This window comes from Stegastes partitus, unplaced genomic scaffold (assembly GCF_000690725.1).
Source record: "Stegastes partitus isolate 25-593 unplaced genomic scaffold, Stegastes_partitus-1.0.2 Scaffold398, whole genome shotgun sequence".
NCBI lineage: Eukaryota > Metazoa > Chordata > Actinopteri > Pomacentridae > Stegastes > Stegastes partitus.
The window spans coordinates 516471-532202 of record NW_007578129.1 but is presented as its reverse complement, the minus strand read 5'-3'; the positions used below and the strand labels follow the sequence as shown (position 1 = coordinate 532202).

General features: G+C 42.0%; 1 protein-coding gene across 2 annotated transcripts; it reads left to right on the top strand.

Annotated features, from left to right (window-relative positions):
* The first annotated feature begins 159 nt into the window (after window positions 1–159).
* On the top strand, window positions 160–15668 carry slc30a7 (solute carrier family 30 member 7). 2 transcript variants are annotated; one of them, XM_008285354.1, is made up of 11 exons: window positions 160–295; window positions 582–683; window positions 2599–2712; window positions 2803–2890; window positions 4712–4841; window positions 5728–5931; window positions 8962–9012; window positions 13152–13287; window positions 14381–14471; window positions 14797–14946; window positions 15064–15668. In XM_008285354.1, the coding sequence occupies exons 1-11, from the start codon at window positions 216–218 to the stop codon at window positions 15109–15111; spliced, it is 1194 nt and encodes a 397-aa protein (XP_008283576.1). In that variant the 5' UTR covers window positions 160–215; the 3' UTR covers window positions 15112–15668. The 2 variants fall into 2 exon arrangements, with proteins under 2 accessions (XP_008283576.1, XP_008283577.1); XM_008285355.1 differs by lacking the exon at window positions 160–295 and having other exon boundaries at window positions 600–683; window positions 2604–2712.
* The last annotated feature ends 64 nt before the right edge of the window (window positions 15669–15732 follow it).

Sequence of the window (15732 nt, the reverse complement as noted above, 5' to 3'; positions counted from 1 at the left end):
CTGTTAACTAGTAGTAGTGGATACAGTACTACTGTGGTAGTAGTGCTACTGTGGTAGTAGTAGTGGATGCACTACTACTGTGGTAGTAATACTATCGCCTCAGTGTTTGAGAAACCCGGGCGCGCTTAACGCCTTTTATTGTGAAATGCGTCCAGAGCGGAAGCTGGCAGTGATCATCCTTAGCTCAGCCTCACCGACCGACACCAGGTGTGAACATGTTACCTTTATCCATTAAAGACGACGAGTACAAACCGGCCAAGTTCAACCTGCTGGTGAAGCTCTCAGGATGGTTCAGGTAAAGTCACCGCTGGTATCACGGCTGCCTTCCAGCCGCAGTACCAGCGCTAGCTGAGCTAAGTGGCTCCCAGCTGACTGTAACGATAAGCTGCTAGCCCGATGCTAACCGGCTGCTCCGGGCAGGTCGTTCCCTGTGAGCTGTCCGCATTAATGGCACTTTGACCGGCCTGACGGGCTTTAACGTGCCTCTGACGGGAAAGTGGCCGTGAGCAGTCAGTAAGCGGGCTTTGCTCGGATATTGTGGTCTGTGCTGCATATTTTCCGACCGTTGTCTGTTTTTTCAGGTCGATTCTCGCCGATAAAACCTCCAGGAATCTGTTTTTCTTCCTGTGTCTCAACCTGTCCTTCGCCTTTGTCGAGTTGATGTACGGTATCTGGAGTAACAGGTACGCTAACACCGTGCTAGCGTGTGCGTGTGTGTGTGTGTGTGTGTGTGTGTGTGTGTGTGTGTGTGTGTGTGTGTTCAGGATGTGCCACGTATGTGTTAGCAATGGAGAAGCCCAGTGTGTCCGTCATCTTTTGACTGAAGCAGAAGCTGCGGTTAGCCTGGAGCCTGAGCAGCCACACTTGATCTCCTTATAGTCTGTTCACCATCATGTCTAAACGTAAGAGCGACAAACCTGAAGAATGAACCGTAGATCAGATCAGATCAGATCATAGAAAGCAACAGTGAAGAGAAACTAGGGGGCGGGCAGAATGTTTACCTTTTACCACTATGCGTTTTATCATTGCGGAACTGTCTACAGTTGTGCTGTTTTTAAGTATGTATTTTAAACTCGCATCTAGGGACAGGCTTCACAGATTGGCTTAGGCTGTAAATGTCACATCAGACGTTGCTTAAAGCAACTTACTTGTCTTCATATCTTGCTATAAAGATGGACATAGCAAGTGGTGATGGTACCTATTGCTTTGCTTTAGAGCTGAAATGAAGCCTAGACAATGGCTTTATGGTTGACACCATCTTTTGCAGTTGGAGTTATGACCCTTCAAATGTGAAACAGACAGTAGAGGTGGGAGAGTGACATTTGAAACCTGATTGGAGGACGCAGGTGATTTGTACAGTATGGTCACTATGTTAGCAAATGGACAAGGTCTATTGTTCACATTCTACTAAACATTAATATTGCATATAAAATGCATGAAAACTGGAAATCAATACGAAAACAAAGATTTACTCAAGAGGAAAATGGAAGATCAGAATCCCTCAAGAGTCTGTTAGTCAAAATACCTGAAGAAGAAGAAACCAGAATGATGGTAAACTGATTATAACAAGCTATCAAAAAGCACTCTGTTTTGCCTACTCCACCAACACATGATGACAAAATCACTGAATCACCTAAATGGATTGTCGATCACTCCAGACCAGACATAGCCATCAAGTCAGTGACGGCCCCAAACATACCTCCCTTTGTGGCCTAATATCTGCTTAATGATGAAATAATCTTTTTGAAATAGCTACCAGCACACTGATCAGGAGGAGTGAATTTAGCTTATCACATGAAAATGACTTGTTGAAAATAAATGTATTGACTCATTATCTCAGGACAGAAGTTTATTCTTTTCAAATGAGAGCCTGTTGGAGCCAGAGATCTTTTCAAACCAGCACTGAACAGCCCACAGTTGTATTGCACTTTAACCCTCTGAACCCTGAAACATATCAGTGGGTTTGAAAAGGTATGGTATCTTTTTTGAAAATTGCATAAATATCAGAGCTGGAGACTATGAGGACACAAAGAACTGTCAGACTTTAATTTTTCCAATGGTCCTTGAACTAATAATGTGCAATGTGTGTTTTGGTTAATTTAGAAATTAGCTAACACTAGCCATAAAATGTGATATTTAAAGCATAAAATAGGGATATTTCATGAGAATCCCTGGTCCAATATTTTCTAGAATATCCACTGGACGTAGAAAGAGACCTCTTATTGGTCCTGTTATGCCTCCTTTTTAATTTCATTGGCACAGAGCTCCTCATCACGTGACTTGTCTTTACTCTCACGTGATGCTGCACTGCCAGCCGCAGTGTTACTTATAGTCTGATTAAAACAGGAGCCCATGGCCTCCCATGTGTTCTCAACAGTCACACAAGTAACATGAGTTAAATGACAAGTCCCTGATTGTCTTCTAACAGATGTCCTACTGGTCTAAATGGGTTTCCAGAATCCTCAATGACTTTTTAACCAGCTGTTCTGTCTACTGCTGCAGACAAACATTAGGTGATACTATGTGAATCCAAACATACCTGCGTGGATCCTGTTTCTTGACTTGTCTCTTCATGTTTGCTGCATGTCCTGTGTTCAGTTTAGGTCTGATCTCAGACTCCTTCCACATGTTCTTTGACTGCACTGCCCTGCTGGCAGGTCTGGCAGCCTCAGTCATCTCCAGGTGGAGATCCAACGACAGCTTCTCATACGGGTGAGATGAGCCACTGTCACTCTGAGCTCTGTTACTCATGTCTGACTCACAGCAAGTGTGTTTGATTACTCTGTGTACTCTCTGTCTCAGCTATGTGAGAGCAGAGGTTCTGGCAGGCTTCGTCAATGGACTCTTCCTCATCTTCACTGCTTTCTTCATCTTCTCTGAAGGAGTTGAGGTAGAACACAGATGGTTTCCCTTTCACCTAAGCTTACTCACTAAGTCTACAGAGTGCACTGCTGTTATTCTCTCATGTAATCTAAAGTGTTTACTAGGGCAGGGTGACATGACCCAAAATATTTATTATGATACAAATGAGAAAATTTGTGATAACGATATAACTGATGATATAATTGACGCGAGACAAAATACTTCAAAACTTTATTGTTGCAAATAAAAAAAAGAGAACATTTATTCTCTATTTCGCAAGCAGCTGTTTTTGATGTGCATTAAAGCTATATTATACCAAAATCAATAGTGCATTAGTTGTAAATTGCTTGCTGACAATGTGTTTAATCAAACAGCATTTCAAATGGAAATGGGTTTACAATTCCTGAGCATAATAATGCATAGTATCCACAAAAGTAAAGTGGAGTTTCTTTGCAACATAAAACTTTGCAGCCAGGTTCTTTGGTTTCACCACCATGTCAGCTGGGGGGGGGTGTACAGCATGGGTGAATTTTTGGACCAATAGGGTGGAAGTGGGCGGGACGCACAGGCAGTACTTGGCTGCTAATGCCAGTTTAGCGATCACAGTTCTGTTTCCACCATCGGGTGGTTGTGGCAGTGGCGGCAGCAGGGGGAGAGGGGGGTGGTGGGCAATATTTGGATCTCAAAATTGCTATGCGGACACCACCACAACAAATATTCTGATATTCGGGTCCAGCCCTACTGTGTCGGTTGATGCACTGCATTCGTCCTCCTCCTCAGTCGCCACCATGCTTCTGGCTCCATATGCATTAGACCAGATGAAAACAACGGCACTGCGCATGCGTGTTTCACTCAAACTTTATGGCGATATTTCAATTTCATATCATCGCCTAGCATTACACCAGTATTACCGTGCACGGTATGATATGGCCCAGCCCTAGTGTTTACTGCAAAGCCAGTGTTATACTCCGTCCATCTGCAACTATGTGAGGGGCCGCTAGGGCTAGGTAACATCAGTTTTGTGACCTCACCAAGTTCACCACAGTCTGCACAGCCCGCTGTATATGCAGCCCAAAATTTGCACACTATTGCCTCTGTGGTGTAGTCGCCATGTGAACAAAGGCAATACTGTGCATGTGTGAATTACATAGATGTCACCCTACTGCGCATGTCTGGAACAAAGTCCTCCCAGCTGACTATGAATTAGGATAACAATAGCAACTACCTGTCCAAGGTGTCTGCAGCTGTTGGTGTGCACGTCTGCAATGTGGTGTAATTAAGGCTTCCTCCAGGGTAACATAAGTACCTCATGGATGTATTAAAGCAAACTGGATTTTAGAGATGGTACCGGTTCACTTTAATGGAAATTCCTGCCTGGTACATGAACCAAAACATTATCCAGCTTCTCAGTTTGCTTCTGTGTTGTGACCCAATGCACATGTGCATTTGTGTTTAAATATAAAACCTCCATGCATTAAAAAACATCATAGGTAAAACTGTAAAATTGGCCTTGTTTGCCAGTGTTCTGTCCACAGATGGTGGGTGAAAATTTGTTTTGGAGTTTTAGGGGACTTTTTTTTGTTGCAGTAACAGTGATGGCCACTGGGACAAATTAGCAGCGAGGCTAAGTGGCAGTGGCTTTCACCTCTTCATTACATCCATTACGTAACTTAGTAAAACTGCAGCGAGTCTTAAGGAGAAACTCAGGTTAAAAAATGTCCCCTTTGTTTTTGATCCATTGCTGAGCACTCTGAAACTTTGTCCAGAAGAAAAGACACTTGCCAGCATCGATTGATGATTGTTTCAGAAGGAGACGATGCAGCACTAAACCTGACTGTCTTTCTTTTAGAGAGCTCTGGAACCTCCTGATGTTCACCATGAACGCCTGCTTCCAGTCTCTGTGGCCGGTCTGCTGGTTAACCTGATCGGGATCTTTGTGTTCCAGCATGGAGGGCATGGACACTCGCATGGAGAGGAAGGTAATACCTGAGTCTCATTGCAGCTCACAGAGCAATATGCTCAGATTAACAAAATAGTTGTAGAACGTCATCCGAGGGTACTTCAAAAAGTTTTCAGTTTTGTTGTTGCATTATTTTTCACCTTTAACCTAATGCACTTGGTAAGCCAATGTTTAAGCTTCACTACCCCATCATGAAAGAAAGTCACATCTTGAGCCTTCAGATGCTTCTCAACAGCATGGATGACTTCATCAACCTTCTGAAAAAGGCGAATTTTGAGAAACAGAAGTCAGATGGTGCAGGTCGGGTGAGGAAGGTTCATGGAACAACCGTTCTAAGCTTCTGCCACTTGATGCTTTGTGGACGGGCACATTGTCCCGGAGCAGCAGCAGCCAGCTCTAACCTTTCAGCTCCTTTTTTCTGCTCCTTTTTTCTTCAAACATTGGAGTTTTTGTGGACGGTGATATGAAACTTTATCATATATAGTTATATACTTTTTGAAACATCCTCTTTGAGGCACCTATATGGCACTTTTCTGCTTTAGTTGTACTGAAACACTTCAGTGTTTCCCATTCACCAATTCAGTTCTGTCCTTGAATTCATGGACAACCCACTAACACCTGAGCCACAGTGGCCTGGCCTTGTAGGCCTTCTGAAACCTCAACACAGCTGTACAGTACTACACTGGAACTCAATAGAACTTTACTGCAGATCAGTTGGATATCACTACAAATCACTAGAACCTCAGTATAGAATTGTAGAACCTTGCTGCACCAGTAGAGAATTTCACAGGTTCACTGCACCCTTGCCGAACTTCACCACTGATCAGCAGAAGCTGAACCTCCTCAGAAGTTCCTTGCAGCTCTGCAGAACCTCTGTTCTCTAACCTCTGTCTCTCTGTCCTCAGGTCATGGCCACAGTCACTCTCTGTTTAATGGCAGTCTGAATCACAGCCACAGTCACATAGGACAAGACCACCAGAACAAACATGCTGACCGGCACAGTCATGAAGGACACGGACACAGTCATGAAGGACATGGACACAGTCATGAAGGACACGGACACAGTCATGAAGGACACGGACACAGTCATGAGGAACCACACTGTCACAGTAAGAGTGTGACACAAATTATTCCTATATGTGGACTCCACAAACACAGTTCAGACCAACAATCCAACATCCGCTTTAAATCGGAGTTCACCATCACCCTGAACTGCAAGCAGTTTCTCTGTTTTTTCTTTTTGCTCCTGTCACATTGTTAGTCACTGGAGGCTAATTTTTCACTGCAGTCGGAAGTCCTACATGTCTATGGAAACAGCACAATGCTAAGAGTAGAGAGAACACAAAGATGTTTTCTCTGCAGTATGACACAATCATAATGACATTAATGATATCGACATGTGCAATATTTTTCCAAGTGCCCATAGGTGTTACTAGTACTAGAAAAAAATGGTAGCTACACATGCTATACAGCTGTGAAGAAAAGTTTACACACACTTGTAAAGACCATGTATATCAAGGCAGTTTTGAGTTTTCAAGGACTCCTACAACTCTTAATTTTCTATGATGGCATCATTAAAACGTGTGTTCGTCACAAAAAACAAACATGCATTTTGGTTATTTCATTGATTAATTTCAGGTCCTCTGTAAATATGACAATATGCTGAGTCGAAAATATACAGTATGTCACATTTCTGCATATATTTTGTTATATCTTTTCATGGGACAGCACTGACGAAATTACACTTTCTTACCATGTAAAGTAGTCAGTGTACAGCTTGTATAATGGTGTACATTTACTGTCCTCTCAAAATAACTCAATACACAGCCATTAATGTCTAAACCGCTGTCAATAAAAGTGAGTACACCTCTAAGTGAAAATGTCCAAATTGGGCCTAAAGTGTCAACATTTTGTGTGGCCACCATTATTCTCCTGCACTGCCTTAACCCTCTTGGACATGGAGTTCACCAGAGCTTCACAGGTTGCCACTGGAATCATCTTACACTCCATGACAACATCATGAAGCTGGTGGATGTTGGAGAGCTTGTGCTCCTCCACTTTCCGTTTGAGGATGCCCCACAGATGCTCAATAGGGTTTAGGTCTGGAGACATGCTTGGCCAGTCCATCACGTTCACCCTCAACTTCTTTAGCAAGGCAGTGGTTGTCTTGGAGGTGTGTTTGGGGTCGTTATCATGTTGGAATACTGCCCTGCAGCCCAGTTTCCGAAGGCAGGGGATCATGCTCCGCTTTAGGATGTCACAGTACATGTCGACATTCATGGTTCCCTCAATGAACTGTAGCTCCCCAGTGCTGGCAGCACTCGTGCAGCCCCAGACCATGACACTCCCACCACTACGTTTGACTGCAGGCAAGACGCACTTGTCTTTGTACTCCTCACCTGGTTTCCGCCATACACGCTTGACACCATCTGAACCAAATAAGTTTATCTTGGTCTCATCAGACCAAAAGACATGGTTCCAGTAATCCATGTCCTTAGTCTGCTTGTCTTCAGCAAACTGTTTGCGGACTTTCTTGTGCATCATCTTTAGAAGAGGCTTCCTTCTGGGATGACAGCCATGCAGACCAATTTAATGCAGTGTGCGGCGTATGTTCTAAGCACAGAAAGGCTGACCCTCCCACCCCTTCAACCTCTGCTGGCAGCACTCATACATCTATTTTCCTAAGACAACCTCTGGATATGATGCTGAGCATGTGCACTCAACTTCTGAGTTGTGAATGGAACCTGTCCTTTTAAACCGCTGTATGGTCTTGGCCACCATGCTGCTGCTGAGTTTCAGGGTGTTGGCAATCTTTTTATAGCCTTGGCCATCTTTATGTCGAGCAACAATTCTGTTTTTCAGATCCTCAGAGAGTTCTTTGCCATGAAGCGCCATGCTAAACTTCTAGTGACCAGTATGAGAGCATGTAAATGGACTGCATTTATGTAGCGCTTTTCTACCGTAGCGGCACTCAAAGCTTAACAATGTTTTCTCATTCACCCATTCACACACACATTCATATACCAATGGCGACAGAGGTGCCATGCAATATGCTAGCCCAAAGCTGCTCTCAAGAGCAGCTTTGGGTTCAGCGTTTTGCCCAAGGACACTTCGACTGTGGAGGGGCCGGGGATCGAACCACCAACCTTACAATCAGAGGGCAACCACTCTACCACCCAAGCCACAGTGTGAGAGCGATAACACCAAATTTACCACACCTGCTCCCCACTCACAACTGAGACCTTGTAACACTAACGAGTCACATAACACCGGGGAGGGAAAGTGGCTAATTGAGCCCAATTTGGACATTTTCACTTAGGTATACTCACTTATGTTGCCAATGGTTTAGACATTAATGGCTGTGTATTGAGTTAGTTTAAGGGAACAGTACAATTACGTTGTTATGCAAGCTGTACACTGACTGCTTTACATGGTAGGAAAGTGTCATTTCTTCAGTGTTGTCCCATAAAAAGATATAATAAAATATGTGAGGGGTGTACTTACCTTTGTGACATACTGTACATACAGCAGTAGCCATTTTCACCTCAACTAGACACTTTTGGTTGCCATCCACAAGCTTCTGGCAGGTTTCTGGTTGTGTCTGTGACAAAGATGAGTGTGCTTCAGTAATTCCATCATAGTAAATTAAGAGTTGTGGGAGTCACTGGAAACTCAAGAGGTAACATGATATACACAGTCTTTACAAGTGGATGTAAACTTTTGTTTACAGTTGTATATATTTTGCTACTTAAGTGTTTAATTTGTTTTCCTCCTGTCTCCTCTCTGCTCTGTGTGTGAATTTTAGGCGAGTCGGTCAGATATGGTTGCTGTGTTGCTCTCAGGAACACAGAAACCAGATTCTTTAAGAAAAATTCTATGTTGTTGGCATTTTTAAATGAGATGCAGACTAAAGTGATTTTAAGGAAACATATTTTTTTTAAGTTAGATTTGGATCATTTTTCCAAGAACTCCTTTGCAGGGAAAACCTTGGCTTCAGGTAATGTGGTGAAACAAACGTCTCAGCTACAAACATGCTTTCAAGGAGTAGTTTGCTCAGGAGACACACCAGAGATATTTGTATTGGTATTTATTCATTATTGTTCTCCATGCTGAATTTTTCTGTTATGTTTTTGGTTCAGATGAGCTGCAGCACACACCAGGAAAAGGTGCCAGTAAACAGATCCTGCAGGGTGAGAACCGCACTCACATGATCACCACAATAACCCACATCATTCACCACACCACACATACACACTTTTTTTACACTGTGTTAATAGTTTTTCCCCCATTTTTGAGTGTCCAAAAAGCAGACAAGTTCAGATGTAGAAATACAAATGATCAGACAAAAGTAAAAAACAACATCCCATGACAAAAAGTAATTGCTAACAAAATATACTACATATTTATGTGTGTATATTAATGCACACACATGTAGCAGTGTACACAACATTAAAAGACCAAATATGAAAGTGTTTGGAATGGCAAGGAATTTTACAATTTCAGCTTAAAATGAGCAACTAGTCCCAGTTTCTTTTTCAGAATGCCAGGAGAAAGGTTTAACTTTATTTATATTGTATATCGGCTTATTAATCAGTTAGCTGATCAAGAGAAAAACAATCAACCATTCTGATTCTTAATTTATTATATATTTAATTTCCATCATTCTTTAAACAAAAGAAAAAAAAGTCTTAAACATTCTTTCTATTCTCCGCTACAAATGGCAGGAGGCACTGCTTCTGTCTCTGTCAGGGCTCTCAGTAAGTGGCTTAAACAAGATGTTTAAACGTTTCATATTGGATTCTGCAAACTGCGATTAACATATTCTAATAAGTGAACAGACAATGAAAACTCAGTTCTTTGCAGCTCTGCTGTACATCAAACAGTAGAAAGGCCTTAGAGAGGTTGGCTTTTTTCTTAGCAACTCATGAACATTGAACATTGAACATGATTTTGTGCAGTGCTCCAGATACTGAAATCTGACCTCCAAACTGAACCAAATCAAATAAAGCCTACTGAACTTTCAGCTCTGTGGTCTCTGCTCTGCACTACAGTGTACTGAACCACTGGGAGGCGTCCACACACCACCTCTCAGCCTGTTGTCAAGTGGTGTGACCCACCTGATGTAGGTTACAAGTATAAGCCTGCCATTGGCTGATCATTCTCTCCCCCCTTCAACTATCTCTGTGTTACCGTTTTCTTTGCCCCTGGAAATAACCTCTGGGACACAGCCTACCCCACTGAAAATGAAACTGAAAATTTTGCTGAGACTTTCGATCATCTAGTAAGGAAGCCCTGCTATTTTCTTTCCGTGGATTATACATTTTAGTAACAGTGTTTGTCTCCCTTCGTACAAATGTTCCACCAGAAGACTTCTAGCTGTCACTATTTTGAGGGAAGTCCTTTGCGTGGCCTCGCCCATGACAGCTAGGATTAGTTTAAGGAAACAGAAACAAGCCAGTGTATTGTAGGCAGAATGATACTGTGGTGTAGCCTAGTCTGAGTGACTGGCTGTAGATTGTGGGTATAAGCCTACTATTGGCTGATTAGCTCAACTGACATCTTCCCTCAATTGCAGTTTTGTATGTTACTGTTTTCATTGCAGTGAGACCCAGACAGCAGACTTCTGCACTCAAAATGAAACTGACATTCAAGTTTCAGCATCAAATGAGAATTCTTATTAAGTTACTGCTCACTATATTGAAGTTTTTAATAAAAACTAGCAAATGCTTCTTTGGGGAAGCAAAAAATGGTCAATAAAGTGGTATCTGTATCTGTCCGAGGACAATCGCATCCTTGGAATAAAAAAAGGTACTGAAAGTATTGACATTATGTGGAATGGCTTCTCTTAAAATTATTAAATACTCAGTGAGCTTTTGAATTGCCCCTCGGGTATAAATAAAGTTATTTCAATTTGAATTTGAAAAACAATACACTAAGGCTGCAACTAACAGTTCTGCTAAATAGTTTTTAGAAAATTTAATTTGTTTATAAGATGTCAGAAAGTAGTTAGAAGTCTTTGCTGTCATTTCCTACAGTCCATCGTAACAACTTTAAATGGTTTTTCATCTAACCAACAGACCAAAACCTGAAGAGATTCAGTGTTATCGTTAATGACAGTCTGACTGGGAAACATCAAGCAATTACAACATGTTTCAAGGAACAATGACTGCTCTTATTACATTCTTAGACTGTTGGTGTTGTGTTGATCTACTGATCACCTCTGCAGGATGTATGATATACTGTATCTGGAGTATTATTCTTGATGCATCAGTGTGTAACCATCATTTACTCAGTTAAGCCTCTTTCAGACCTGCATGCCATTCCATTAATCTGACCAAAATGTGATGTGTTGGCTTCATTTTTTGAATGTGCAACTCCATCAGGTTTCCATAAATGTCGCACCAGCAGTATTTCTAGGACTGACATGGGCACATTTCTGTACCACTTTCAACACAGCACAAGTGAGAACTGAGCCATCACATTAATGGACAGACACAAGCAGCGTTACTTTGTGTTGTGTAAAGTGATTTGATGGATTTTTCGACATTTCAGCATCAACGTTCGTCCGAAAACATCACAGAGACGCTTAATACAGTTTGTGTGCCAAAATCACAAAATTCCTTTTTCACTTTATATATGTAATAATAAATATATATACAATGATAAAATTACTGCGATGAAAACAGGCACAAAGAGCTTCTTTTCCCCACAAGATGTTAAGAGGAGCTGCAGTTTGTTTCTTCCAGCTGTTTGCAAGTTTTGGCTCTGAGGCTGTCTAGTAGCTGCAGCACCAGACAGCAGCAGGAGCCATACGAAGGTCTAGATTTTTCTGACGATCTTCAAGAGGGCCTCAACCCCTCGCTTTAGAACCACTTGACTAAACTACCCAACAACTGTAACCAATCGTGTAGTAGCTTCAACTGTACTGTTACTTGTGTATAATTTTGAGTAGAGGACTAGTACTTGTACCAGAGTACTTTAAAATGGTTCAGCTGTATTGTTTGGGGGCTGCATAGTAGCTCAGTGGTTAGCACCATCGCCTCACAGCTAGAAGGTTGCCGGCCCGTGCAGTGTGGGCTCTCTCCGGGTTCTCCAGCTTCCTCCCACAGTCCAGAAACATGCTGAGGTTAATTGGTGATTCTAAATTGTCCGTAGGTGTGAATGTGAGTGTGCTTGGTTGTCTCTCTGTGGAGACCTGTGATAGACTGGTTACCTGTCCAGGTGACCATGCCTTCACCCTAAGTCAGCTGAGATAGACTCCAGCCGCCCGTGACCCCAGTGAGGATTAAGTGGTGTATAAATGATGGATGGATTGTTTGTATTGGTACTTTTACTTAAGTAAAGAACTGGAGTACTTCTACGTAGTCAATAATCTGAATCTGTAAAGTGACTGAATTTGTCAGATAAATGTAGTAAAGAACAAGTAACAACAGTATTTACCTCTTAACTGCAGAGGAATAGCAGCATTAGGTAGCACAAAATTGTATTACACAAGTTATGTACAAGTACCTCAAAACTTACTTACAATCCATCACTCTAAATACATGAAGAAGTTTGTGCCATCTATTGGATCAAGTTTTCATATTCATTTTTTAAAATACTTTAAATTGTATTTCAATTATTTGTAGCTTTTAAAGGGCTGCAGGGTGGCGCAGTTGGTAGCACTGTTGCCTCGCAGCAAGAAGGTCGCCGGTTTCCGGTCCCGGTGGGGACACCGGAATCTTTCTGCGTGGAGTTTGCATGTTCTCCCCGTGCAGCGTGGGTTCTCTCCAGGTTCTCCGGCTTCCTCCCACACAGTCCAAAAACATGCCGAGGTTAATTGGTGATTCTAAATTGTCCGTAGGTGTGAATGTGAGTGTGCTTGGTTGTCTGTCTCTCAGTGTGGCCCTGCGATAGACTGGCAACCTTTCCAGGGTGTCCCCTGCCTTCGCCCTAAGTCGACTGGGATAGGCTCCAGCCCCCCAGCGACCCTAATGAGGATTAAGCGGTGTATAGATAATGGATGGATGGATAGCTTTTTAAAAAAAAAAAAAAAAAAAAAAAAAACATTTTTGAAATTTTCTTTAACTTTGTAATTTACTTTTTTGTATAAACTTTTTCAAATAATTTAAATTTATATATTAAGTAGAATGTCTTTAAGTTCATGAAAATTATTAAAGGTCTTGTATTTATTTTTAAATTCTGTTTTTTTGTCTTGTTTTATCATTCATTTAAACTTTTCCACAATGTGTATTTTTTTTTCTATTTATTTTTATTTTATTTTATTTATTTGCATTTCTCTCAAATTGTTTCACGTGATTGCTTTAACTAAAGCACTTTGTATGTTCAGGAGTCCTTCTGCACATCATTGCTGACACTCTGGGCAGTATCGGTGTGATCATCTCTGCCCTGCTGATGCAGAAATATGAGCTGATGATCGCTGATCCCATCTGCTCCATGCTAATTGCCCTCCTGATCGGAGTCAGGTGATACTAACTGATTGTCTGTTGTCATACTCCTGAAATGTTCTAAAATTCCCTGGAACCCCTCAAATGATCTATATGACCTCCTCAGTGGCCCACGATAACTTTTAAATGTATTTATTTCTAGAACATTTTTCTATCTCTGTTTTTGCTAGTAAGCTCTGAGTGAAACACAAAAGTTAGCGAGCAGACTAATTATTTCTCAGGTTTCAGTTCTTGGTCAGTTCCACAGCAAAATGACCTGAAGCCAGGGCCTGACTGGAAGGAAGAAAATCCATCTAAAACCTGATAGACACTTAGGAAAATGGTTTTCAGTAATGTAAAGAATGCACAATTAGTAGTTAATGTGCTCCAACATGCCAAACCACTGGTATGGACCTGGAAAAAGTTCTGGAGTTCATTCTAAGCTGATTGATTCTCTGGATGTAAATGCAGTGGTCAGATTTCCCAGAAACCCCAGTGATAAATGGAGTTGACGTCTGCTGATGTGGTTTGATAGGCTGGAAGTGAACACAGCTGTAGATTTAAATAGTCAGCAGAGTGAAGCCGTGGTCAGCTGAGAGGCCTTCACGCTACCACAGGTTTCAGGTTACTGCTGCTGGAAAGTTAAAGTCAATACACAACTCAGACCATTTACAGGATGAATTTAGAGTGAAACTCACACCAAACTCAAGTTTAAAATTTGGAACTGTCAGACCAAACCGTGAAAAATAGTCATTTTTCACAAGCATCTAAACTGCACGTCATAGTTCAACTCAGATTAAACTCCAGTAGAACAGTTCAAGTATATTGTACAAATCTGAAACAACAGCAGCTTGATTGTCACTGTGCACTAGACTGTTGTAACAGTAGTCGTATTTGTGAATCTGTCTATAGACCACCCAACAGTGGAAGCATTATATCTTGTCGGTTGTTGTATTTGTAGTGTTTGCCAAAGTAGCGGGGGCTGTACCAGTAATCACATCTATTGTTGTAGCAGAAATAGTACCATAACCTGGAGTATGTGTAATGGGGATAACCTCACAGATTGTGTAGAAATGCTGTAGTAGTTGGATTAGGGGAGGGCCACGTCTCACCTTTGACCTCTGACCATCAGTGTGGTGCCGTTACTGAAGGAGTCTATTGGGATCCTGATGCAGAGAACTCCACCTTCACTGGACCATGCCCTACCAGAATGCTACCAGAGGGTGAGTACGGACCAAACCCCACCCGTTCACAAAGCTCACCCACGCATACAGTAGTAGTACTTGTGGTAGTAACAGATATTCTGGTAGGAGTACATAATCATATTGTAGTAATAAAGGACATATTGTATGAGTAAACACATTGTCGTAGTGGTATAAGAAGTAGTAGTAACAAATAACATTTTGTTGTAGTCGTAACTGAAGGCATACTGTTGTAGTACTACAATATGAAAAAACATTGTAGTAATACTCATGAACTGTAGCTTACAAAACCTGCCCAAAAGTACATCTAATCTAGTTTTTTTTTGTGTGTGTGTGTTGCGTTCAGGTTCAGCGGCTGCAGGGAGTGTACAACCTGCACGAGCCTCACTTTTGGACTCTGTGTACTGATGTTTATATTGGAACGTTAAAGCTGCTGGTTGCCCCCGATGCTGACACCCGCTGGATCCTCAGCCAGTCACACAACATCTTCACACAGGTACAGACAGGTGACAAAAACCGAAGCCTTTGATCCCTACAGGGAAGGGATGTGCTGCTCCTGTGAGCATTTACTGTCAGTAGTATTCAGTTGGTCGTGTCATCTGTCTCTCCACAGGCAGGAGTTCGACAGTTGTATGTTCAGATCGAAACGGCTGCCATGTAGAAGCTCCTCCTCCTTCATACCTGGGACCAATCACATTCAGTCTGCAGCTGACCTCTGACCCCCGTAGCTCCAGTCACTACAGGACAAACTGAGATGAGGAAGGGGGCACACTGAGAACTGAAGAACTCTAACAGCCCTGCCTGCCCCCCCCCCCCCGAATGCTTTTTTTTTTTAATTACAAAAAAACATATTTGTCCGTGTGGGTGGGCAGCGTGCCTCCCCATGCACTTTATAGACTGGCAAAGCATTCTGGGTAAGTGCCTTCATCATGAATCAGAGACAATCTGAGCCCCTCCCTCCACCACAGCCACAGCTGACATCACTGATAGAACCTGCTGATTGGTCCACAGTGAGTGTGATGTGTCTGTGCTTTTAATGTGCCAAACCATGTGACTGGTCAATGGGTTTCAGTATTTTTTAGCTGTAATAAATAATTCTGTTTCTCTGAGCTTGAGCTATTATTGATCTCTATCTTTGTTGACATCACATTAGTTGTAATGCTTGTGGCAGCATTTAGAGTTTCTGTTCAATAAAGACTTATAGGAGGATCAGCGCTATAAAGGCAGAAAACATTTCATAGAGTCATCCTGATGTTTCCTTATGTTGTGTTAATATTAGAAT